At 44.0% G+C, this 26,176-nt stretch overlaps 1 protein-coding gene across 2 annotated transcripts; it reads right to left on the bottom strand.

Moving 5' to 3' along the window:
• Positions 1-410: 410 nt before the first annotated feature.
• Positions 411-21,017, bottom strand: snapc1b (small nuclear RNA activating complex, polypeptide 1b). 2 transcript variants are annotated; one of them, XM_061886749.1, is made up of 10 exons: positions 20,748-21,017; positions 15,987-16,143; positions 15,506-15,646; positions 15,317-15,421; positions 9,220-9,381; positions 9,111-9,155; positions 1,098-1,163; positions 878-1,010; positions 740-811; positions 411-675 (listed from the first exon to the last, which is right to left on the bottom strand). In XM_061886749.1, exons 1-10 carry the CDS (start codon positions 20,876-20,878, stop codon positions 644-646), a joined length of 1,044 nt encoding a protein of 347 aa, XP_061742733.1. In that variant the 5' UTR covers positions 20,879-21,017; the 3' UTR covers positions 411-643. The 2 variants fall into 2 exon arrangements, with proteins under 2 accessions (XP_061742733.1, XP_061742732.1); XM_061886748.1 differs by having other exon boundaries at positions 9,105-9,155; positions 20,748-21,015.
• Positions 21,018-26,176: the final 5,159 nt, after the last annotated feature.

Here is a 26,176-nt window from a genome sequence, read left to right as displayed (position 1 = left end):
GTCACTGGCGTCCCACTGGATGTGAATTCTCCCTGCCCACTGGGTGTGAGTTTTCCTTGCCCTTTTGTGGGTTCTTCCGAGGATGTTGTAGTCGTAATGAATTGTGCAGTCCTTTGAGACATTTGTGATTTGGGGCTATATAAATAAACATTGATTGATTGATTGATTGATGTCGAGAAAAAAGCCTGTTTCCGTTTTTTTTTGTTTTTTTTTTCAGGTTTAATGCTGATGCGGCAAAACTTGTGTTGAAAGAAAACATTTGAAATGTTTTAAATATTGTTAAACAGTGGAATTTTCTAACAAAGGGCGGTTTAGCTCGGTTGGTAGAGTGGCCGTGCCAGCAACTTGAGGGTTGCAGGTTCGATTCCCGCTTCTGCCAACCTAGTCACTGCCGTTGTGTCCTCGGGCAAGACACTTTACCCACCTGCTCCCAGTGCCACCCACACTGGTTCGAAAATGTAACTTAGATATTGGGTTTCACTATGTAAAGCGCTGTGAGTCACTAGAGAAAAAGCGCTATATAAATATAATCCACTTCACTTCACTTCAAAGCCGCAACAGTAATGTTCTTAATGAACAAAACTATGCTCGCGTAAACTAAAATATCTCTTTAAAAACAACGTTTAAAAAGCTGTTTTTATCCTCACGTCGTCTTCTTTCTGCTCGAGTTTTTTCCTGGAAGAAAAAGCGAGGACAGAAATGTAAAGGATATTTGGACGCAGCGGGGCCATGATGATACCTTCAGGGACACAGTCCAGCGCGGTGAGACGATTTATTCGAGTCGTGTCGGCCACTTCCTCCCACAAGTCCCCTGACCAAAGACAAGATGTTCCTCGGTGAGGCCCCCAGGTTCTAAGTTCCGAGAGGGTCCAACTACCTGAGATGTCGATGTTCTCATTGGTTCTGGCTCTGAGCGACGACCTCAACCTGGCGGGACCTTTCTGGTGCGCGGGGTCGGGCTCGTCTCCGATGTCCATGTTTACTTGGCGATGGCGTCGAGACTTGGACGCCTTAGCGCAAGGGAACAAAATACATGGATTGGATTAGGAAATGTCAAAGTATGAAATCGTCTTTTTGAAGAGGGAGGGGGCACAAACCTCGGCAGCTTCTCCATACGCTTTGGACTTGATGGAGGACAGAAAGTCCGCTCTTCTGGAGGGGCACTGAACACAGCACACACAAAGTCAAGAACGCCGCTACCACTATAACACGAGCTAGGCCAGCGATTGGTAGCCTATCGGCCGATTTTCGTACTGACTTTACGTTGACGATCACAAACTGTGAGGAAAAATTGTATGTAAATTATCAAAAAAAACTTTCCGTTCTCCGAGTTCCCAGTAAACAGACAAGAGGTTGGCTTTGTTGTACCGAGCCTTGTAAAATTCCATTGTCCATTTCCGGGAGAGTCCATGGTTCTCTCCCGGAAAAGGGTGGAGTGCCATCTCCGGGTTGGGGAGAAGAACCGGCCCCAAGTGGAGGAGTTCAAGTACCTAGGAGTCTTGTTCACGAGTCTTTTCCAAGATGGCGCTGCTGTAGTGGCTGCTGTAGGCAGGAGCTCTGTGCTCTTGTATCATCCTTTTGTGTTTCCCTCTTGTTTTCATGTGTTATTATATATTTTTTTTTTTGCATTTTGGTCCAGGACCCTTTGGGACTGTGTGACAAGGGGTGGCACTTTCGTGACCTCTGTGGTGCTTTTTTTGTGGACTTCTGGATCTGCCTCCCGGGAGCCTTTTGGCCATGGAGACCAGCTGCTGGGTCTCTGCCACACCGGAGTCGGTTTGGAGGGACTGGCGGAGATGCGGATGAGGGGACAGGGCTGCGGAGCTAGCACTGAGCGCTGGGACGGAGAGGCTTTGCGGTGTCTTGACTGGGTGAGCAGGTGTCGGACACCTCAGTCACCTTGGACGTGTCCTCGCTCATCCATGAGGACTGGACACTGGCCGAGAGTGGAGTCGGCTGTCTTGGTTGCTTTGTTGGGTCTGCTCCTGTCTCTGACCATCCTCCCTCCACCCCAGCGGACGATGGCGTGGAACACTGCAGAGGCCACCACAGTGTATATGTTTCTTTTACTTTTTATTCATAGCTGTATGTAGAAGTGTCTGCTTGTATCTGCTGCTTTAATGTCTTTAATGTCCTCTGTGTTCTTTGATGTTTGATGTTTCCCTCTTACACACATGGAAGAGGGATGTGTACTATGGCTATGAGTTGTTGTTTTGTTCCCTTGGCCTCAGTCTGCACCCCCACTCAAGGGCCTAGGCTAAGACCGATTTTTTATTTTTGTATTTTATTTTAATCTTCTATCCCCCCCCCCCCCCCCGTTTACCTGTATGTCATCTTTTTTGTAAGGGGCGCTGGAAGCCGGCAGACCCGTCAGCGATCCGTTTCTGTCTCCCTGTAATGTTTGTCTGATCTTGAATGGGATTGTGCTGAAAATTGTAATTTTCCTGAAGGAACTCTCCTGACGGAATAAATAAATTACTATCTAATCTAATCTAATCTAATCTAAGAGTGGATCGTGAGATCGACAGGCGGATCGGTGCGGCGTCTTCAGTAATGCGGACGTTGTAACGATCCGTTGTGGTGAAGAAGGAGCTGAACCGGAGGGCAAAGCTCTCCACTTACCGGTTGATCTACGTTCCCATCCTCACCTATGGTCATGAGCTTTGGGTCATGACCGAAAGGATAAGATCACGGGTACAAGCGGCCGAAATGAGTTTCCTCCGCCATGTGGCGGGGCTCTCCCTTAGAGATAGGGTGAGAAGCTCTGCCATCCGGGAGGAACTCAAAGTAAAGCCGCTGCTCCTCCACATCGAGAGGAGCCAGATGAGGTGGTTCGGGCATCTTAGATAGATAGATTAGATTAGATAGTTCTTTATTTATTCCGTCAGGAGAGTTCCTTCAGGAAAATTAAAATTTTCAGCACAATCCCATTCAAGTTTAGACAAACATTACAGGGAGACAGAACAGGATCGCTGACGGGTCTGCCGGCTTCCAGCGCCCCTTACAAAAAAGATGAGATAAAGGTAAACAAAGGGGGGGGGGGGGGGGGGGGGAATAGAAGATTAAAATAAATTTAAAAAATCGGTCTTTGCCTGGGCCCTGGAGAGGAGTGCAGACTGAGGCCAAGGGAAAAAAACAAATAAATAAAAAAAATAAAAAAACAACTCATAACCATGGTACACATCCCTCTTCCATGTGTGTAAGAGGGAAACATCAAACATCAAAGAACACAGAGGACATTAAAGACATTAAAGCAGCAGTTACAAGCAGACACTTCTACATACAGCTATGAATAAAAAGTAAAAGAAACATATCCACTGTGGTGGCCTCTGCGGTGTTCCACGCCATCGTCTGCTGGGGAGGAGGGAGCATGGCCAGAGACAGGAGCAGACCCAACAAAGCAACCAAGACAGCCGACTCCACTCTCGGCCAGTGTCCAGTCCGCATGGATGAGCGAGGATACGTCCAAGGTGACTGAGGTGTCCGACACCTGCTCACCCAGCCAAGACACCACGAAGCCTCTCCGTCCCAGCGCTCAGTGCTAGCTCCACAGTCCTGTCCCTTCATCCGCACCTCCTCCAGTCCCTCCAAACATACTCTGGTGTGGCAGAGACCCAGCAGCTGGTTTCCATAGCCAAAAGGCTCCCGGGAGGCAGATCCAGAGGTCCACAAAAAAAAGCACCACAGAGGTCACGAAAGTGCCACCCCTTGTCACACAGTCCCAAAGGGTCCCGGACCAAAAGGCAAAAAAATATAATAAGACATGAAAAAAAGAGGGAAAAACAAAAGGATGACACAAGAGCACAGAGCTCCTGCCTACAGCAGCCACTACAGCAGCGCCATCTTGGAAAAAAAATAAAAAATAAAATAAAAAATCAGGATACCACCCGAACGCCTCCCTAGGGAAGTGTTTAGGGCACGTCCAACCGGTAGGAGGCCACGGGGAAGACCCAGGACACGTTGGGAAGACTATGTCTCCCGGCTGGCCTGGGAACGCCTCAGGATCCCCCGGGAAGAGCTAGACGAAGTGGCTGGGGAGAGGGAAGGCTGGGCTTCCCTGCTTAGGCTGCTGCCCCCGCGACCCGACCTCGGATAAGCGGAAGAAGATGGATGGGTGGCATTACGATGGGAGGAGACGGGAGGGGTTATATATTGTGATCCAAGACTTGCCTAAGCTCGATCCAGGACCAGTCCAAGCCCGAGGCATCTTTTTATTTTGTGTTAATGTGACCGAAAACAATGGATGTTTACACGTCCCCCCCCCATTTCTTTAGAAACAGCTGTTGTTATGTAAACAGGGAATATCCAAATAAAAGAGGAGACGTGAGCCTTTTTTCGTTAGAGCGTGGGTGACTCCGTAAGAGGTTACAGGTCGACACGTTTCTCCTCAATTGAGCCAAATTGAATTTTGTCTCTGTTTGATTCTTTGCTTCTTGTCCTGTTTAATAGATGTCATCAGTGTTTGAACCCGACACAAACGCTGGTCCTCTCTCACTGATAAGCGGCGAGCAGCTAAATATGTGTGTTCATACACAGTGTGGAGCCGCTCTCTTAAGTGACTAATAATCACATTCGCTACGGCAAATAAACTGCATTTCTTGGTAAAGTAAGTGACAGCAATAGAATAAAAAATAAGAAAGTAAAAAAAATACATAAAATTAAAAAAAAATGGAATAAAAGAAATAAAACAAATAAAAGACAAACTATGAAATAAAATAATTTAAAGAAAGCCTCTTTAGAATGACATAATTTGTTGCATTTGGGATCAAGATCTGAACTTGTAAAACCGAGTTTTTAATGGGCACTGGATAATTCTAATGAAACTTTTCTACAGTTTAGAAAAGCTCCTTCTTGGGTTACAAGGAGATGGTCTAAAAACTTTTTTTTCTTATTTGATTTTAGAAAATAGAAATAATGAAAAAATAGTAATTGATTTTTTGATCAATTATGAATCAATTTAGAATCAGGATGGATAGGATGTCAGAATAATTGTATCCAACTTATCACAAAACTTTGTGTCACATTGAGGACAAAAGCTGTCTTTGATCCTACCAAGAAGAAGGCTTGAAAAACTCCACTGTGGAGGATGGGAAGCAACAAGAAGGTGTTCTGTTTTGTTGATGTATTGTGATCCACAGAAAGATCTAGAAAGCGGAGAAGAAGCAGGACCTGACGCAAGCTCCAGGCACCTTTTCTTTGAACTGTCTTATGACCTTTTCTTTGATCTGTTTTGTAATCAAAGGTGATGGATGTTTACGACCCCCCCTCCCTTTGAAACAGCCTCTGCCGTGTAATCAGGGAAAGTCCAAATAAAAATCTTTTGGGAGTCTCGCTGCTGTGGATCCGCTTTGGACTGGACTCCCGCGGCTGTGTTGGATCCATTATGGATTGAACTTTCACAGTATCATGTTAGACCCGCTCGACATCCGTTGCTTTCGTCCTCTCCAAGGTTCTCATAGTCATCATTGTCACCGACGTCCCACTGGGTGCGAGTTTTCCTTGCCCTTATGTGGGCCTACCGAGGATGTTGTAGTGGTTTGTGCAGCCCTTTGAGACACTAGTGATTTAGGGCTATATAAGTAAACATTGATTGACTGATTGGTTTTGTCAGAGTGGTGGAGACTGTACAAGAGTACAGCCCAGACGCTTCTCCTCAATTGAGCCAAATTTACTCCTTTCTCTGTTTAATTCCTTCCTTCTTGTCTTGTTTTCTAGATGTCATCAGCATTTGAACCTGACATAGGATTTCTCGATTTAGGTGTGATTTGATTTTTTTTGTGCACTCCTAATGTGGATTGCAGATAGATACATTAATTGATGGTGTCGACACCAAGAGTAGTGGACTATATGGTCCATACTTTACTGATTACAATAATCAGGGGTGGGCAACCCTAAATGTTGAAAAAGCCATATTGGACCGCAAATCCAAAAAAGTAATCTGTCTGGAGCCGCCAAAAATGCAAAGACTTATATCAATCAATCAATCAATGTTTACTTATATAGCCCTAAATCACTAGTGTCTCAAAGGGCTGCACAAACCACCACGACATCCTCGGTAGGCCCACATAAGGGCAAGGAAAACTCACACCCAGTGGGACGTCGGTGACAATGATGACTATGAGAACCTTGGAGAGGAGGAAAGCAATGGATGTCGTGCGGGTCTAACATGATACTGTGAAAGTTCAATCCACAATGGATCCAACACAGTCGCGAGAGTCCAGTCCAAAGCGGATCCAACACAGCAGCGAGAGTCCCGTTCACAGCGGAGCCAGCAGGAAACCATCACAAGCGGAGGCGGATCAGCATCGCAGAGATGTCCCCAGCCGATACACAGGCGAGCAGTACATGGCCACCGGATCGGACCGGACCCCCTCCACAAGGGAGAGTGGGACATAGAAGAAAAAGAAAAGAAACGGCAGATCAACTGGTCTAAAAAGGGAGTCTATTTAAAGGCTAGAGTATACAAATGAGTTTTAAGGTGAGACTTAAATGCTTCTACTGAGGTGGCATCTCGAACTGTTACCGGGAGGGCATTCCAGAGTACTGGAGCCCGAACGGAAAACGCTCTATAGCCCGCAGACTTTTTTTGGGCTTTGGGAATCACTAACAAGCCGGAGTCCTTTAGATTTCTTGCCGGGACATATGGTGCAATACAATCGGCAAGATAGGATGGAGCTAGACCGTGTAGTATTTTATACGTAAGTAGTAAAACCTTAAAGTCACATATAAGTGTTATAATGACGGCAACACATGATGTAAGTGCCTAAATTAGCCTACTATCAAAATGACCATTTGTCGCAGGCTGATGCAAATCTTCGTTGACAGAAACGTTGAAATTTGATATTTATTCTACACATTTTTACAACATTGGAAAACATTGGCAAAACTTCTCCGAGGGTGAAATAACTCCTGGAAATGACTGTCTTAGAATTCTCAAAGGTAATGGGGGGACCGGTACGTTTCAAAGATACTGTAAAGATGTTTGGTATCTTTACAGTATCACACCGAAAATGATTCATAAGTATTGCGGTACTACAGTAATACAACCTTATTCTGTTGTTTGATACTTAATATTTGTTTGATACTTTGATTCAAAGTCCTCTTGTGTCCAGGGACGTATTTCCTGAGTTTATAAACATAATATGAATTTGAAAAAAAACTAAACACTATTTTGTGATGCTAAAAAATGTCGATGTAACCCTAGTAGTATCGACTAGATACGCTCTTGTACTTGGTATCTTTACAGTGAATGTCAGGTGCAGATCCACCCATGGCAGTTGCTTCCATTCAGGTACGGCGTCATTAGCGGTGACGCTGGTGAGCTACGGTGTGTAGTTGTTAGAATAATTCTATCTAAATTATCACAAAAACTTTGTGTTGAAATGAGTTCCCAGCGTAAAGAACAAAAGCTGTCTTTGAAGAGTAAGGCTCGTAAAACTCCACTGTGTAAGGGGGAAGCAACATGAAGGTGTTCCTGTTTCTTTCATGTATGGTAATAAACAGAAAGATATTGTCTGACCCGAGAACTACAAAAGCGAAGAGGAAGCAGGACCAGACTTCCCTCCTTTCAAACTATTTTACGAACCTCTTTGAACTCTTTTACGACCTTTTCTGTGAACTGTCTACGACCCTCGTCCCTTAGAAACAGCTGTTGACATGTGGTCAGAGAAAATCCAAATAAAGGGGATAAATACAATATTTCGCCAGGGCGTAATGACACTGTACAAGGGTACAGATGTCCAAGCGTCTCTCTTCAAATTGAGCCAAATTGAATTCTGTCTCTGTTTAATTCCTTGCTTCTTGTCTTGTTTGCTAGATGTCATCAGTGTTTGAACCTGACTGTAATGAAGCAAGATTAGCGATTCCTCGTCCTGCAGGGATGATACTTGTAAGAAACATACGGCATAGCTCAGTTGGTAGAGTGGCCATGCCAGCAACTTGAGGGTTGCAGGTTCGATTCCCGCTTCCGCCATCCTAGTCACTGCCGTTGTGTCCTTGGGCAAGACACTTTACCCACCTGCTCTCAGTGCCACCCACACTGCTTTAAATGTAACTTAGATATTGGGTTTCACTATGTAAAGCGCTTTGAGTCACTCGAGAAAAGCGCTATATAAATATAATTCACACACACATCTGTTGCCATCGAGGCGAGGATTAGTGATTTAGAAGCAGCTAAGACACTGCAAACTGCTGATGGACGTGAGCCGCTAGCTAGCTTTCCTTGTCTTAAAGTGGCCCGCAGAAGAATTTTTTATTCATTTTTATATATATATATATATATATATATATATATATATATATATATATATATATATATATATATATATATATATATTTTTTTTTTTTTTTTAAATTAAATCAACATAAAAAACACAATATACGCTTACAATTAGTGCACCAGCCACAAAAACCTCCCTTGTTCATGACAAAAATGTCCCTTTTTCATGACAAAAAAAAAAAATTAAAAAAAAATGATCCCCCCCATCACAAAACCGGATGTTCTCCCAAAACAAAAAGGGTTGGAATAGGGGATGCTTGTATCTTTCAGCACTCGAGCTCTCCTACACCTTGTAAATTCAGAATTTAATTTGAATTTACAAACCCCCCCGCCTCCCATCCCTCCCCCGGGCCGCGGGACAGATTATTAAGCGTTGACCGGTCCGCGGATACAAAAAGGTTGGGGACCACAGTCTTAAAGCACCTCTTCCTGACGGCGTTTCAGTGTTCTAACTTCACCTTTGTTGTTAGTTTTTAAGCCAAAATGCGTCTGTTCTCCCTGTTCTGTCTAAACACTGTTTCTGCTTGTAAGTACTCTGTGATTGTGCACTGCCGAACATGCTCGTCAACCAGTAATGACAAGACGTCACGACGACGAGGGGGTGGTGGAACGGTACTTTCCAGAGGCGGTATAGTACCGAATATGATTCATTAGTATCGCGGTACTATACTAATACCGGTATACCGTACAACCTTACTTGTGGGTGATCGATTTCAGAATAGGCCGCATAAAACCTTGATCACTAAAACGAGCGATTGACGTCTTTATCAAAGACATTATTTCGGTTAAAATCCGAGAATTAAAATAAGGTGGTTGTGTCGCTCACCTCTACCTGTGACGACGTCCCCTCTCTGGCGTCTTCTTGCTCGTTCTCGTCCTGACGAAACACATTTGCAGTCATGGAGTACCGTGGTCAAGGTGAGATTGCAGCATTGACGTACCTCTTGCTTCCTCTTCTGCCAGGTGTGGAAGGTCATCACGGATCCTCGGAGCCGCGGGGTCAGATCTGTCTTGATCAGGTTCATCCCTAAGTCGGCATGCTGGGCTTCGGAGTACACGGCCGTCTTGAGTTTCCCGTAGAGCTCGTGAATGTTGGACAGCTCCTACGAAGACACGCGACAACCTTATTCGGGGAACAAACAAGCCACCTAGTGGCAGTAAGCCTCACTTCCGGTTTGTTGCCAACGAGAATGCCAGGCTCAAGACCGAAGCAACCTTTCTCTGTGTTTTTGGTTTCTTCCAACAACTTGTTTCTAGAGATGTCCGAAAATAACAGACTGCCGATATTATCGGTCGTTAATGCTTTAAAATGTAATATCGGAAACTTTTGGTATCGGTTTCAGAAAGTAAAATGTGGGACTTCTTAAAACGCCGCTGTACAGAGTAGTACGCGGATGTCGGGAGAAGTACGGAGGGCCGATAAAACCTTAAAGGCACTACAGCTTTTCACACAAATGAATGCAAGGCATACTTGGTCAACAACCATACAGGTCACACTGAGGGTGGCCGTGTAAACAACTTTAAGACTGTTACAAATATGCGCCACACTGTGAAGCCACACCAAACAAGAATGACAAACCCATTTTTTGGGGAGAACATCCGCACTGTAACACAACAGAAGAAATACCCAGAACACCTTGCAGCACTATCTCTTCCGGGACGCTAAAATATACACCCCCCGCAACCCCTAACAATCCCGCCCCCGCCAACCTCCTGTGGTTCTTAACCTGGGTTCGGTGAGTCGGCCTCAGGGGTTCGGCGGAGCCTCTGCCGCGGAGGTCAAGACACACCCGACTCATCGTGTAAATAAAAACTTCTACCGATCGGCGTATTATGAATAGAGCAAAAGAGCAGAAGTCACACTGTGTGTAATTTGTTATGAGTTAATGCATTTTGTTGGTTTTGTTCTTTGAACAAGCTGATGTTCATGCATGGTTTATTTTGTGCACCAGTAACAAATACATAACTTTGTCTTGAATTTGAAAAAAAATTATATATATATCCATCCGTCCATCTATTTTCTACCGCTTATTCCCTTTCGGGGTCGCGGGGGGCGCTGGCGCCTATCTCAGCTACAATCGGGCGGAAGGCGGGGTACACCCTGGACAAGTCGCCATCTCATCACAGGGCCAACACAGATAGACAGACAACATTCACACACTAGGGCCCATTTAGTGTTGCCAATCAACCTATCCCCAGGTGCATGTCTTTGGAGGTGGGAGGAAGCCGGAGTACCCGGAGGGAACCCACGCAGTCACGGGGAGAACATGCAAACTCCACACAGAAAGATCCCGAGCCTGGATTTGAACCCAGGACTGCAGGACCTTCGTATTGTGAGGCAGACGCACTAACCCCTCTGCCACCGTGAAGATATATATATATTTTTTTTTACTAAAGAAGGATTCGGTGATTGCGCATATGAAACTGGTGGGGTTCGGTACCTCCAACAAGGTTAAGAACCACTCTCATGCTCTCTCAGGAAGAGCATGTCCTAAATTCCAAGCTGATGTTTTGAGGCATGTTAAAAAAAAAGAATGCACTTTGTGATTTCAATAAAAAAATGGCCGTGCCATGTTGGAAATTTTTTTTTCCATAACTTGAGTTGATTTATTTTGGGAAACCTTGTGTGGAGAGGCGGGGCCGGCAGGGCACGATGGCGGCGAGGAGGCGGGGACGGCGAGCGAGCGGCGAGGCGCGCCGCGATCAAGATCCTCTCGCACTGTATAAAGGGGGCGACAGCCGTGAACGTCCGGGAGAGAGGCGGAGAGACGAGAAGGAGCCAGTGGGAAGCCGACGCTGAGCGAGAGAGGAAGAGAGCCAGAGGCGGACGACGAGCGAACGGAGAAGAGGAGCTGATGGACCGCTCGTCGGGACCCAGGATGGACCGCTCGCCTGTATCGGTTGGGGACATCTCTACGCTGCTGATCCGCTTGAGATGGTTTCCTGTGGACGGGACTCTCACTGCTGTCTTGGAGCCACTATGGATTGAACTTTCACAGTATCATGTTAGACCCGCTCGACATCCATTGCTTTCGGTCCCCTAGAGGGGGGGGGGGTTGCCCACATCTGAGGTCCTCTCCAAGGTTTCTCATAGTCAGCATTGTCACTGGCGTCCCACTGGATGTGAATTCTCCCTGCCCACTGGGTGTGAGTTTTCCTTGCCCTTTTGTGGGTTCTTCCGAGGATGTTGTAGTCGTAATGATTTGTGCAGTCCTTTGAGACATTTGTGATTTGGGGCTATATAAATAGAGAAGAATTTGCAGAAATAAACAAAGTCACAACCCCGCTCAACAAAGTCCCTATTTGGTGGTCCATGGAACCCGCACGACCGCGAGAGACTGTCACACCTTGTTATATTGTTTCATGCATCCAGCGGGGCATCACAACAAAATAATGTGTAAATTCCACGACTGTATCGGTATCGGTAATTAAGAGTTGGATAATATCGGCAAAAAAGCCCTTATCGGACATCTCTACTTTCATAAGATTTTAGGAGAATTTTAGGCCTTAGATTCAATTCAATCATCAATCAATCAATGTTTACTTATATAGCCCTAAATCAGAAGTGTCTCAAAGGGCTGCACAAACCACCACGACATCCTCGGTAGGCCCACATAAGGGCAAGGAAAACTCACACCCAGTGGGACATCGGTGACAATAATGACTATGAGAACCTTGGAGAGGAGGAAAGCAATGGATGTCGAGCGGGTCTAACATGATACTGTGAAAGTTCAATCCACAATGGATCCAACACAGTCGCGAGAGTCCAGTCCAAAGCGGATCCAACTCAGCAGCGAGAGTCCCGTTCACAGCGGAGCCAGCAGGAAACCATCCCAAGCGGAGGCGGATCAGCAGCGCAGAGATGTCCCCAGCCGATACACAGGCAAGCAGTACATGGCCACCGGATCGGACCGGACCCCCTCCACAGGGGAGAGTGGGACATAGAAGAAAAAGAAAAGAAACAGCAGATCAACTGGTCTAAAAAGGGAGTCTATTTAAAGGCTACAGTATACAAATGAGTTTTAAGGTGAGACTTAAATGCTTCTACTGAGGTGGCATCTCGAACTGTTACCGGGAGGGCATTCCAGAGTACTGGAGCCCGAACGGAAAACGCTCTATAGCCCGCAGACTTTTTTTGGGCTTTGGGAATCACTAACAAGCCGGAGTCCTTTGAACGCAGATTTCTTGCCGGGACATATGGTACAATACAATCGGCAAGATAGGCTGGACCTAGACCGTGTAGTATTTTATACGTAAGTAGTAAAACCTTAAAGTCACATCTTAAGTGCACAGGAAGCCAGTGCAGGTGAGCCAGTACAGGCGTAATGTGATCAAACTTTCTTGTTCTTGTCAAAAGTCTAGCAGCCGCATTTTGTACGATTTAAGACTCCGAGGTACTTGAACTCCTCCTCAAGTACTTCGGAGTCTTGTTCACGAGGGAGGGAAGAGTGGATCGTGAGGTCGACAGGCGGATTGGTGCGGCGTCTTCAGTAATGCGGACGCTGTATCGATCCGTTGTGGTGAAGAAGGAGTGAGTTGCAAAAAGTTAGCGGACATCCATTGTTTAATTTCATTAAGACACGCCTCCAGCTGACTACAGTCCGGCGTGTTGGTCAGCTTTAGGGGCATGTAGAGTTGGCTGTCATCAGCATAACAGTGAAAGCTAACACCGTATTTGCGTATGATGTCACCTAGCGGCAGCATGTAGATGCTGAAGAGTGCAGGGCCAAGGACCGAACCCTGGGGAACTCCACACGTTACCTTAACGTAGACCGAGGTCACATTGTTATGGGAGACGCACTGCACCCTATCAGTAAGATAAGAGTTAAACCAAGACAGGGCTAAGTCTGACATACCAATTCCTGTTTTGATACGTTCTAATAAAATATTATGATCGACGGTATCGAAAGCAGCGCTAAGATCGAGGAGCAGCAACATAGATGACGCATTCGTTAGCAATAGATCATTAGTCATTTTTGCGAGGGCTGTCTCCGTAGAGTGATTTGCCCTGAAACCGGATTGAAAGGTTTCACATAGATTGTTAGACGCTATGTTTTCATTTAACTGCTCCGCAACAATTTTTTCGAGGATTTTTGAAATAAAGGGAAGGTGAGACACCGGTCGGTAGTTTACCATGAGGTCAGGATCGAGGTTAGGTCTTTTAAGAAGAGGATGAATAACCGCTTTTTTGAATGCTAGGGGAACAGTGTGATTATCGGTCCTGCTAGACACCGACCTCTATTTAATAATACTAGAGGAACAGTGTGATTATCGGTCCCGCTAGACACCGACCTCTATTTAATAATACTAGAGGAACAGTGTGATTATCGGTCCCGCTAGACACCGACCTCTATTTAATAATACAACTCCAACATTTGACAACCAAACAATTAAACAAGGCGACTCTGTAAAGAATCTGGGTATTATCTTCGACCCAACTCTCTCGTTTGAGTCACACATTAAAAGCGTTACTAAAACGGCCTTCTTTCATCTCCGTAATATCGCTAAAATTCGCTCCATTCTGTCCACTAACGACGCTGAGATCATTATCCATGCGTTTGTTACGTCTCGCCTCGATTACTGTAACGTATTATTTTCGGGTCTCCCCATGTCTAGCATTAAAAGATTACAGTTGGTACAAAATGCGGCTGCTAGACTTTTGACAAGAACAAGAAAGTTTGATCACATTACGCCTGTACTGGCTCACCTGCACTGGCTTCCTGTGCACTTAAGATGTGACTTTAAGGTTTTACTACTCACGTATAAAATACTACACGGTCTAGCTCCATCCTATCTTGCCAATTGTATTGTACCGTATGTCCCGGCAAGAAATCTGCGTTCAAAGGACTCCGGCTTATTAGTGATTCCTAAAGCCCAAAAAAACTCTGCAGGCTATTGAGCGTTTTCCGTTCGGGCTCCAGTACTCTGGAATGCCCTCCCGGTAACAGTTCGAGATGCTACCTCAGTAGAAGCATTTAAGTCTCACCTTAAAACTCATTTGTATACTCTAGCCTTTAAATAGACTCCCTTTTTAGACCAGTTGATCTGCCGCTTCTTTTCTTTTTTCTCCTATGTCCCACTCTCCCTTGTGGAGGGGGTCCGGTCCGATCCAGTGGCCATGTACTGCTCGCCTGTGTATCGGCTGGGGACATCTCTGCGCTGCTGATCCGCCTCCGCTTGGGATGGTTTCCTGCTGGCTCCGCTGTGAACGGGACTCTCGCTGCTGTGTTGGATCCGCTTTGGACTGGACTTTCGCGACTCTGTTGGATCCATTATGGATTGAACTTTCACAGTATTATGTTAGACCCGCTCGACATCCGTTGCTTTAGTCCTCTCCAAGGTTTTTAGTCATCATTGTCACCGACGTCCCACTGGGTGTGAGTTTTCCTTGCCCTTATGTGGGCCTACCGAGGATGTCGTAGTGGTTTGTGTTGTGGTTTGTGCAGCCCTTTGAGACACTAGTGATTTAGGGCTATATAAGTAAACATTGACTGATTGATTGATTGAATTTACCGGTTGATCTACGTTCCCATCCTCACCTATGGTCATGAGCTTTGGGTTATGACAGAAAGGACACGATCACGGGTACAAGCGGCCGAAATGAGTTTCCTCCGCCGGGTGGCGGGGCTCTCTCTCTTAGAGAGGAGGAGGGGAGAAGCTCAAAATAAAGCCATTGCTCCTCCACATGGAGAGAAGCCAGATGAGGTGGTTCGGGCATCTGGTCAGGATGCCACCCGAATGCCTCCCTAGAGAGGTGTTTTGGGCACGTCCGACCGGTAGGAGGACACGGGGAAGACCCAGGACACGTTGGGAAGACTATGTCTCCCGGCTGGCCTGGGAACGCCTCGGGATCCCCCGGGAAGAGCTAGACGAAGTGGCTTGGGAGAGGGAAGTCTGGGCTTCCCTGCTTAGGCTGCTGCCCCCGCGACCCGACCTCGGATAAGCGGAAGAAGATGGATGGATGGATGGATTTAAGACTTTTTTTTTCGACTTTTTAAGTCCCTGCGGATACACTGAGACCTTTTGACTTATGCTCACCTCCAGGAGCTCATTGTTGATGAGCTCTTGTGGGCCGGACGCCCGCGCCACAAACTTCTTATACAGCTGCGACTTTTTCACCTCCTTGCCCTTCTTGAAGGTCAGCTGAAGAAGCACAAACATCGTCAACTTGTCAGTGAGAGGGACGTCTGCTAAAAGAAGAAAAAGAAGCTGGACCGGGAGGCTGACCAAGGTGGGCATGGCGGTGAAGTAGAAAGCTTTCTGGAACATGAGCTGATGCAGGACGTAGATGACGTCGAGATGCTGAGCTCCTAAGGCGTCCTTCTCAAAGCTCTGAATGTCCGCCCAGTCCTTCAGCGCCAAGCGGATCTGCGGAGACACGGCGTCTCTTAACATCACTGTGGAAAGGGAGTGTGATCAGCGCGCTCGCAGGAGAAAAGGTCACCGCCTCTGTCCAGGGTGCTGAAAACAGAGCGCCACAGCTGGCAGATGACTAAGCTTGCACTGGTGGTACGTGTTAATCTTAATCATCTGCTAGCTGTGTCTCGTCGTAAGCACACGCCGCACCCCCGTCTGATGGCGCTTTGTTTTCAGCACCCTGGACAGAGACGGTGACCTTTTCTCCTGCAAGCGCGCTGATCACACTCCCTTTCCACAATCGCGTTTGTCCTTTAAAGTTGCAGTGACATCTCCTCCCGTCCATGCTGACCCCGACACGTGGCAAGGCTGTCTGGCATTGGAAGAGACTGTAGAGCAGGTAAAGTCCTCCCACTCGGATCTGGAAGCTAAAAGGCGGCAGGACGTAGACGTAAGCCGCGTCCAACACCAGGCGACTGAAGGCCCGCTTCGCACTACCCACAGTGCCACTGAAACAAAAGAAGTCATTTTATTTCAGACCCAAGGGGATCCATATCGGGGAAAAAGAAACCATTCAGAGATAAAACCCAAATAAAAGGAATGCACGCAGAAATTAAATAAATAAAAATACCAAAGAGATGTCTGATAATATCAAACTGACGATATTATGTGCATTAGTTGGGGACGTCTCTGCGCTGCTGATCTGTATTCACTCAAAATGGTCTCCTGCTGGCCCCATCTAAGGACTGGACTCTCACACTATTATGTTAGATCCACTACGGACCAGACTCTCACACTATTATGTTAGATCCAATACGGACTGGACTCTAACGCTATTATTTTAGATCCACTACGGACTGGACTCTCACACTGTTATGTTAGATCCACTACGGACTGGACTCTCACACTATTATGTTAGATCCACTACGGACTGGACTCTCACACTATTATGTTAGATCCATTATGGACTGAAATCTCACGCTATTATGTTAGATCCACTACGGACTGCACTCTCACAATATTATGGTAGATCCACTATGGACTGGACTCTCACTATTATGTTAGATCCACTATGGACTGGACTCTCACACTATTATGTCAAATCCACTATGGACTGTACTCTCACACTATTATGTCAAATCCACTATGGACTGTACTCTCACACTATTATGTTAGATCCACTACGGACTGGACTCTCACACTATTATGTTAGATTCACTACAAACTGGACTCTCACTATTATGTTAAATCCACTATTGACTGGACTCTCACAGTATTATGTTAGATCCACTACGGACTGGACTCTCACGCTATTATGTTAGATCCACTATGGACTGGACTCTCACTATTATGTTAAATCCACTATTGACTGGACTCTCACAGTATTATGTTAGATCCACTACGGACTGGACTCTCACGCTATTATGTTAGATCCACTATGGACTGGACTCTCACTATTATGTTAGATCCACTATGGACTGGACTCTTACCATTATGTTAGATCCACTATGGACTGGACTCTCACTATTATGTTAAATCCACTATGGACTGGACTCTCACTATTATGTTAAATCCACTATGGGCTGGACTCTCACTATTATGTTAGATCCACAATGGATTGGACTCTCATGCTATTATGTTAGATCCACTACAGACTGGACTCTCACGCTATTATGTTAGATCCACTACAGACTGGACTCTCATGCTATTATGTTAGATCCACTACAGACTGGACTCTCACACTATTATGTTAGATCCACTACGGACTGGACTCTCACGCTATTATGTTAGATCCACTACAGACTTGACTCTCACACTATTATGTTAGATCCACTACGGACTGGACTCTCACACTATTATGTTAGATCCACTACAGACTGGACTCTCACGCTATTATGTTAGATCCACTACGGACTGGACTCTCATACTATTATGTTAGATCCACTGCGGACTGGACTCTCACACTATTATTTTAGATCCACTATGGACTGGACTCTCACAATATTATGGTGGAGCCACTACGGACTGGACTCTCACACTATTATGTTAGATCCACTATGGACTGGACTCTCACTATTATGTTAAATCCACTATGGACTGGGCTCTCACACTATTATGTTAGATCCACTACGAACTGGACTCTCACACCATTATGTTAGATCCACTACGGACTGGACTCTCATACTATTATGTTAGATCCACTGCGGACTGGACTCTCACACTATTATTTTAGATCCACTATGGACTGGACTCTCACAATATTATGGTGGAGCCACTACGGACTGGACTCTCACACTATTATGTTAGATCCACTATGGACTGGACTCTCACTATTATGTTAAATCCACTATGGACTGGACTCTCATGCTATTATAATAGATCCACTACGGACTGGACTCTCATGCTGTTATATTAGATCCACTATGGACTGGACTCTCACACTATTATGTTAGATCCACTATGGACTGGACTCTCACGCTATTATGTTAGATCCACTACAGACTGGACTCTCATGCTATTATGTTAGATCCACTACAGACTGGACTCTCACGCTATTATGTTAGATCCACTATGGATTGGACTCTCATGCTATTATGTTAGATCCACTACAGACTGGACTCTCACACTATTATGTTAGATCCACTATGGACTGGACTCTCGCTATTATGTTAGATCCACTACGGACTGGATTCTCAGGCTATTATGTTAGATACACTACGGACTGGACTCTCACACTATTATGTTAGATCCACTACGGACTGGACTCTCACGCTATTATGTTAGATCCACTACGGACTGGACTCTCGCTATTATGTTAGATCCACTACGGACTGGATTCTCAGGCTATTATGTTAGATACACTACGGACTGGACTCTCACACTATTATGTTAGATCCACTACGGACTGGACTCTCACGCTATTATGTTAGATCCACTACGGACTGGACTCTCATACTATTATGTTAGATCCACTGCGGACTGGACTCTCACACTATTATTTTAGATCCACTATGGACTGGACTCTCACAATATTCTGGTGGAGCCACTACGGACTGGACTCTCACACTATTATGTTAGATCCACTATGGACTGGACTCTCACTATTATGTTAAATCCACTATGGACTGGGCTCTCACACTATTATGTTAGATCCACTACGAACTGGACTCTCACACCATTATGTTAGATCCACTACGGAATGGATTCTCACACTATTATGTTAGATCCACTACGGAATGGACTATAACACTATTATTTTAGATACACTACGGACTGGATTCTCATGCTATTATGTTAGATACACTACGAACTGGACTCTCACACTATTATGTTAGATCCACTACGGACTGGACTCTCACACTATTATGTTAGATCCACTACGGACTGGATTCTCACACTATTATGTTAGATCCACTACGGACTGGACTCTCATGCTATTATAATAGATCCACTACGGACTGGACTCTCATGCTGTTATATTAAATCCACTATGGACTGGACTCTCACACTATTATGTTAGATTCACTACGGACTGGACTATCACACTATTATTTTAGATCCACTATGGACTGGACTGTAACACTATTATTTTAGATACACTACGGACTGGATTCTGATGCTATTATGTTAGATCCACTACGGACTGGACTCTCACGCTATGATGTTAGATACACTACGGACTGGACTCTCACACTATTATGTTAGATCCACTACGGACTGGACTCTCACGCTATTATGTTAGATCCACTATGGACTGGACTCTCGCTATTATGTTAGATCCACTACGGACTGGATTCTCAGGCTATTATGTTAGATACACTACGGACTGGACTCTCACACTATTATGTTAGATCCACTACGGACTGGACTCTCACGCTATTATGTTAGATCCACTACGGACTGGACTCTCATACTATTATGTTAGATCCACTGCGGACTGGACTCTCACACTATTATTTTAGATCCACTATGGACTGGACTCTCACAATATTCTGGTGGAGCCACTACGGACTGGACTCTCACACTATTATGTTAGATCCACTATGGACTGGACTCTCACTATTATGTTAAATCCACTATGGACTGGGCTCTCACACTATTATGTTAGATCCACTACGAACTGGACTCTCACACCATTATGTTAGATCCACTACGGAATGGATTCTCACACTATTATTTTAGATACACTACGGACTGGATTCTCACACTATTATGTTAGATCCACTACGGACTGGACTCTCACACTATTATGTTAGATCCACTACGGACTGGATTCTCACACTATTATGTTAGATCCACTACGGACTGGACTCTCATGCTATTATAATAGATCCACTACGGACTGGACTCTCATGCTGTTATATTAAATCCACTATGGACTGGACTCTCACACTATTATGTTAGATTCACTACGGACTGGACTATCACACTATTATTTTAGATCCACTATGGACTGGACTGTAACACTATTATTTTAGATACACTACGGACTGCATTCTGATGCTATTATGTTAGATCCACTACGGACTGGACTCTCACGCTATGATGTTAGATCCACTACGGACTGGACTCTCACGCTATTATATTAGATCCACTACGGACTGGACTATCATACTATTATTTTAGATCCACTACGGACTGGATTCTCACACTATTATGTTAGATCCACTATGAAGTGGACTCTCACACTATTATGTTAGATCCACTATGAAGTGGACTCTCACACTATTAACTAGATCCACTCGAAGTCCATTGCACCAGTCGCCCAGGGGGGCGTCCCCACATCTGCGGTCCCCTCCAAGGTTTCTCATTGTCATCCCATTGGGTTGAGTTTTTCCTTGCCCTGACATGGGGTCTGAGCCGAGGACGTCGTTGTGGCTTGTGCAGCCCTTTGAGACACTCGTGATTTAGGGCTATTTAAGTCAACTTTGATTGATTGATTGACTGAGACACATTTGAGACACCGTTCATGCACACGGTTAGTGAAGCGGACATCTACAAATAACTGATGATTTTCTAGTTAAATCTACATAAAAACTGACAACAGTGGTATAATAATATTGGTAAAAAAATATTAATAGTTGTTTTTTGTGTGTGTGAGATAAAAACTTACTAAAATATCTGCTCAAACTTCATCTCCTTCCAGACTTGGGAGAAAGTCTCGAAGCGGACAGAGTCCGTTTGTATAAAGCGATCCAGCAGCTCCTCGCAGTCACACTTCACTTGTTCGCGGCAGGAATTCATCTTACGAGACGCCAAAAATCTTTTAAAAAAAATAAAAATAACATAAATAATGTTTTAAAGTAACTTAGTTTCACTAAGACTTGTATTTCTATATTTCACAGGCCAGGACCATGTAAACACGTCTGCGCGGGTCCCTTGTGTGTGACGTCATCAACTGGCGACTGGAATCCGAGGGCAATTTTATTTTTTTTAATTTTTTTTATAAACATACATTTATAATTCACAGAAGGCACTTTCAAAATTAAGGGGAATAAAACAAATACAGATAGAGTAATAATACTAAAAAAAATGTGAAAAAAATAAATACAAATAAAAAAGTCCTGGGTTCAAATCCAGGCTCGGGATCTTTCTGTGTGGAGTTTGCATGTTCTCCCCGTGAATGCGTGGGTTCCCTCCGGGTACTCCGGCTTCCTCCCACTTCCAAAGACATGCACCTGGGGATAGGTTGATTGGCAACACTAAATGGTCCCTAGTGTGTGAATGTGAGTGTGAATGTTGTCTGTCTATCTGTGTTGGCCCTGTGATGAGGTGGCGACTTGTCCAGGGTGTACCCCGCCTTCCGCCCGATTGTAGCTGAGATAGGCGCCAGCGCCCCCCGCAACCCCGAAAGGGAATAAGCGGTAGAAAATGGATGGATGGAAAAAAGTCAAGGGCAATCACCAACCTTTTTGAAACCAAGAGTTACTTCTTGGTTACTGATTAATGCCAAGGGCTACCAGTTTGATACACACTTAAATAAATTGCCAGAAAAAGCCAATTTGCTCAATTTACCTTTAATATATATAAATATATATATACACACACACATAAAAAAATGGGTATTTATATCTGTCATTCAGTCGTACATTTTTTTTCCTTTTATTGGAGTTTTTTTGTATGGAATAAATCATGAAAAAACACTTAATTGAACGGTTTAAAAGAGGAGAAAACAAAATTGAATTTTGAAACAAAGTTTATCTTCAATTTCCATCCATCCATCCATTTTCTACCGCTTATTCCCTTTCGGGGTCGCGGGGGGCGCTGGTGCCTATCTCAGCTACAATCGGGCGGAAGGCAGGGTACACCCTGGACAAGTCGCCACCTCATCGCAGGGCCAACACAGATAGACAGACAACATTCACACTCACACACTAGGGACCATTTAGTGTTGCCAATCAACCTATCAATTTCGACTCTTTCAAATTCAAAATTCAACCGAAAAAAAAAATGAAGAGAAGAACTAACTATTTCGAATCTTTTTGAAAAAATTCAAAAAATAATATATGGAACATCATTAGTAATTTTTCCACATTAAGATTAATTTTAGAATTTTGATGACATGTTTTAAATAGGTTAAAATCCACTTTACAGTTTGTTAGAATATATAACAAATTGGACCAAGCTATATTTCTAACAAAGACATCATTATTTCTTCTAGATTTTCCAGAATGAAATATTTCAAAAGAAATTTTAAATACATTGAAATAAGATTTAAATTTGATTCTCCAGATTTTCTAGATTTGCCAGAATATCTTTTTTGAATTTTAATCATAATAAGTTTGGAGAAAAATTTCACAAATATTCATCGTCGAAAAAACCGAAGCTAAAATGAAGAATTAAATTCAAATTTATTTATTATTCTTTACAATAAAAAATGAAAACAATACTTGAACATTGATTCAAATTGTCAGGAAAGAGGAATTAATTTTAAAGGTAAAAAGCTATATGTGTTTAAAAATCCTAGAATAATTTTTAAGGTTGTATTTTTTCTGAAAAATTGTCTTTCTGAAAGTTATAAGAAGCAAAGTAAAAAAAATTATTAATTTATTTAAACAAGTGAAGACCTAGTTTTTAAAATATTTTCTTGGATTTTCAAATTCTATTCGAGTTTTGTCTCTCTTAGAATTAAAAATGTCGATCAAAGCGAGACCAGCTTGCTAGTAAATAGATAAAATTGAAAAATAGAGGCAGCTCACTGGTAAGTCCTGTTATTTATGCTATTTTTGGTGACCCCTGCTCTATAGTCTATAGAAGAGATCAAATTAGGTCTTTTTATAGAGATCTGTCACATAAAAAAGTTTTTAATCATTATTATGGTCCAGGCATTTTTTTTCTCAACATAAATGTCGATTTCTGAAAGTAAGGCGTACGTTTTCTAATTGACTTAATGGTTTACAATTATCGATCAAATCTTTGAGGGTGATTAAGAATACAAAAGCCCTTAAATTGATATCTTTGTTAAAAACATTTAAAGTCAATCAATCAATCAATCAATGTTTACTTATATAGCCCTAAATCACTAGTGTCTCAAAGGGCTGCACAAACCACCACGACATCCTCGGTAGGCCCACATAAGGGCAAGGAAAACTCACACCCAGTGGGACGTCGGTGACAATAATGATCCAGTGGGACGTCTGTGACAATAATGATTATGAGAACCTTAGAGAGGAGGAAAGCAATGGATGTCGAGCGGGTCTAACATGATACTGTGAAAGTTCAATCCACAATGGATCCAACACAGTCGCGAGAGTCCAGTCCAAAGCGGGTCCAACTCAGCAGCGAGAGTCCCGTTCACAGCGGAGCCAGCAGGAAACCATCCCAAGCGGAGGCGGATCAGCAGCGCAGAGATGTCGAGGCGGATCAGCAGCGCAGAGATGTCCCCAGGCAAGCAGTACATGGCCACCGGATCGGACCGGACCCCCTCCACAGGGGAGAGTGGGACATAGAAGAAAAAGAAAAGAAACAGCAGATCAACTGGTCTAAAAAGGGAGTCTATTTAAAGGCTAGAGTATACAAATGAGTTTTAAGGTGAGACTTAAATGCTTCTACTGAGGTGGCATCTCGAACTGTTACCGGGAGGGCATTCCAGAGTACTGGAGCCCGAACGGAAAACGCTCTATAGCCCGCAGACTTTTTTTGGGCTTTGGGAATCACTAACAAGCCGGAATCCTTTGAACGCAGATTTCTTGCCGGGACATATGGTACAATACAATCGGCAAGATAGGATGGAGCTAGACCGTGTAGTATTTTATACGTAAGTAGTAAAACCTTAAAGTCACATCTTAAGTGCACAGGAAGCCAGTGCAGGTGAGCCAGTACAGGCGTAATGTGATCAAACTTTCTTGTTCTTGTCAAAAGTCTAGCAGCCGCATTTTGTACCAACTGTAATCTTTTAATGCTAGACATGGGGAGACCCTGTTTCCATCTGAGTTGGGAAATTATGTTAGATGTAAATATAAACGGAATAAAATGATTTGCAAATCCTTTTCAACCCATATTCAGTTGAATATGCTACAAAGACAACATATTTGATGTTCAAACTGATAATAATTAACTTTAGAATTTGATGCCAGCAACACGTGACAAAGAAGTTGGGAAAGGTGGCAATAAATACTGATAAAGTTGAGGAATGCTCATCAAACACTTATTTGGAACATCCCACAGGTGTGCAGGCTAATTGGGAACAGGTGGGTGCCATGATTGGGTATAAAAACAGCTTCCTAAAAAAATGCTCAGTCTTTCACAAGAAAGGATGGGGCGAGGTACACCCCTTTGTCCACAACTGCGTGAGCAAATAGTCAAACAGTTTAAGAACAACGTTTCTCAAAGTGCAATTGCAAGAAATTTAGGGATTTCAACATCTACGCTCCATAATATCATCAAAAGGTTCAGAGAATCTGGAGAAATCACTCCACGTAAGCGGCATGGCCGGAAACCAATATTGAATGACCGTGACCTTCAATCCCTCAGACGGCACTGTATCAAAAACCGACATCAATCTCTAAAGGATATCACCACATGGGCTCGGAAACACTTCATAAAACCACTGTCACTAAATACAGTTTGTCGCTACATCTGTAAGTGCAAGTTAAAGCTCTACTATACAAAGCGAAAGCCATTTATCAACAACATCCAGAAACGCCGCCGCTTCTCTGGGCCCGAGATCATCTAAGATGGACTGATGCAAAGTGGAAAAGTGTTCTGTGGTCTGACGAGTCCACACTTCAAATTGTTTTTGGAAATATTCGACATTGTGTCATCCGGACCAAAGGGGAAGCGGACCATCCAGACTGTTATCGACGCAAAGTTCAAAAGCCAGCATCTGTGATGGTATGGGGGTGCATTAGTGCCCAAGGCATGGGTAACTTACACATCTGTGAAGGCACCATTAATGCTGAAAGGTACATACAGGTTTTAGAACAACATATGCTGCCATATAAGCGCCGTCTTTTTCATGGACGCCCCTGCTTATTTAAGCAAGACAATGCCAAGCCACATTCAGCACGTGTTATAACAGCGTGGCTTCATAAAAAAAGAGTTCGGGTACTTTCCTGGCCCGCCTGCAGTCCAGACCTGTCTACCATCGAAAATGTGTGGCGTATTATGAAGCGTAAAATACGACATCGTAAACGTTGAACGCCTGAAGCTCTACATAAAACAAGAATGGGAAAGAATTCCACTTTCAAAGCTCCAACAATTAGTTTCCTCAGTTTCCAAACATTTATTGAGTGTCGTTAAAAGAAAAGGTGATGTAACACAGTGGTGAACATGCCCTTTCCCAACTACTTTGGCACGTGTTGCAGCAATGGAATTCTAAGTTGATTATTATTTGCAAAAACAAAATAAAGTTTATGAGTTTGAACATCAAATATCTTGTCTTTGTAGTGCATTCAACTGAATATGGGTTGAAAAGGATTTGCAAATCATTGTATTCTGTTTATATTTACATCTTACACAATTTCCCAACTCATATGGAAACAGGGTTTGTATCAATCAATCAATCAATCAATCAATCTATCGATCCATCTATTTATCTAATCCCTGTGCCACCATGTGTGTTGTTCATCCATCCATTTTCTACTGCTCGTCCCTTTTTTGGGGTTGCGGAGGGGGGTTGGAGCCTATCTCAGCTGCATTCGGGCGGAAGGCGGGGTACACCCTGGACAAGTCGCCATCTCGTTGCAGGGCCATCCAGGGGTGCCGAAAAGGGGGGGGATGGATTCTAGGGGCCCAGTGCTGTCTTCGTTTTGGCACTTTGGGGGCGTGTATGCTAAGACGGCCCCTCCTTTCTGATTGGTCAGGCTAAAAAAACTCAGGGCCAATCAGAAGTATAGCAGGGCGGGTCATCACCAATATGTATCAAGATGATGCAGCTCCTGTCGACAAACACATTCTAAAAAGTCCAAATTTAGTGGAGTTGTGGAAAATGCCAATTGAATTTTATTTAAACGTTTTTGAAGAAGGTAATGTCTCATCTGTCAAGAGAACATCACGTAGTTAATGAAGTCTCAAGATCAGTATCTCTCTTTTCATACAAGT

This window comes from Nerophis ophidion, linkage group LG24 (genome assembly GCF_033978795.1).
Source record: "Nerophis ophidion isolate RoL-2023_Sa linkage group LG24, RoL_Noph_v1.0, whole genome shotgun sequence".
NCBI classification, from domain to species: Eukaryota; Metazoa; Chordata; class Actinopteri; order Syngnathiformes; family Syngnathidae; genus Nerophis; species Nerophis ophidion.
The sequence above is the reverse complement of the archived record's forward strand: the minus strand, read 5'-3'. Positions and strand labels throughout refer to the sequence as shown.

Excerpts from the sequence above, each read along its gene's own strand:
- snapc1b (XM_061886748.1), bottom strand. The coding sequence starts at position 20,878 with ATGAATTCCTGCCGCGAACAAGTGAAGTGTGACTGCGAGGAGCTGCTG. Across the intron at positions 9,156-9,219 it reads GGCAGAAGAGGAAGCAAGAG|GACGAGAACGAGCAAGAAGA; the intron begins GTACGTCAATGC and ends GTGTTTCGTCAG. Across the intron at positions 812-877 it reads TGAGAACATCGACATCTCAG|GGGACTTGTGGGAGGAAGTG; the intron begins GTAGTTGGACCC and ends GTCTTTGGTCAG.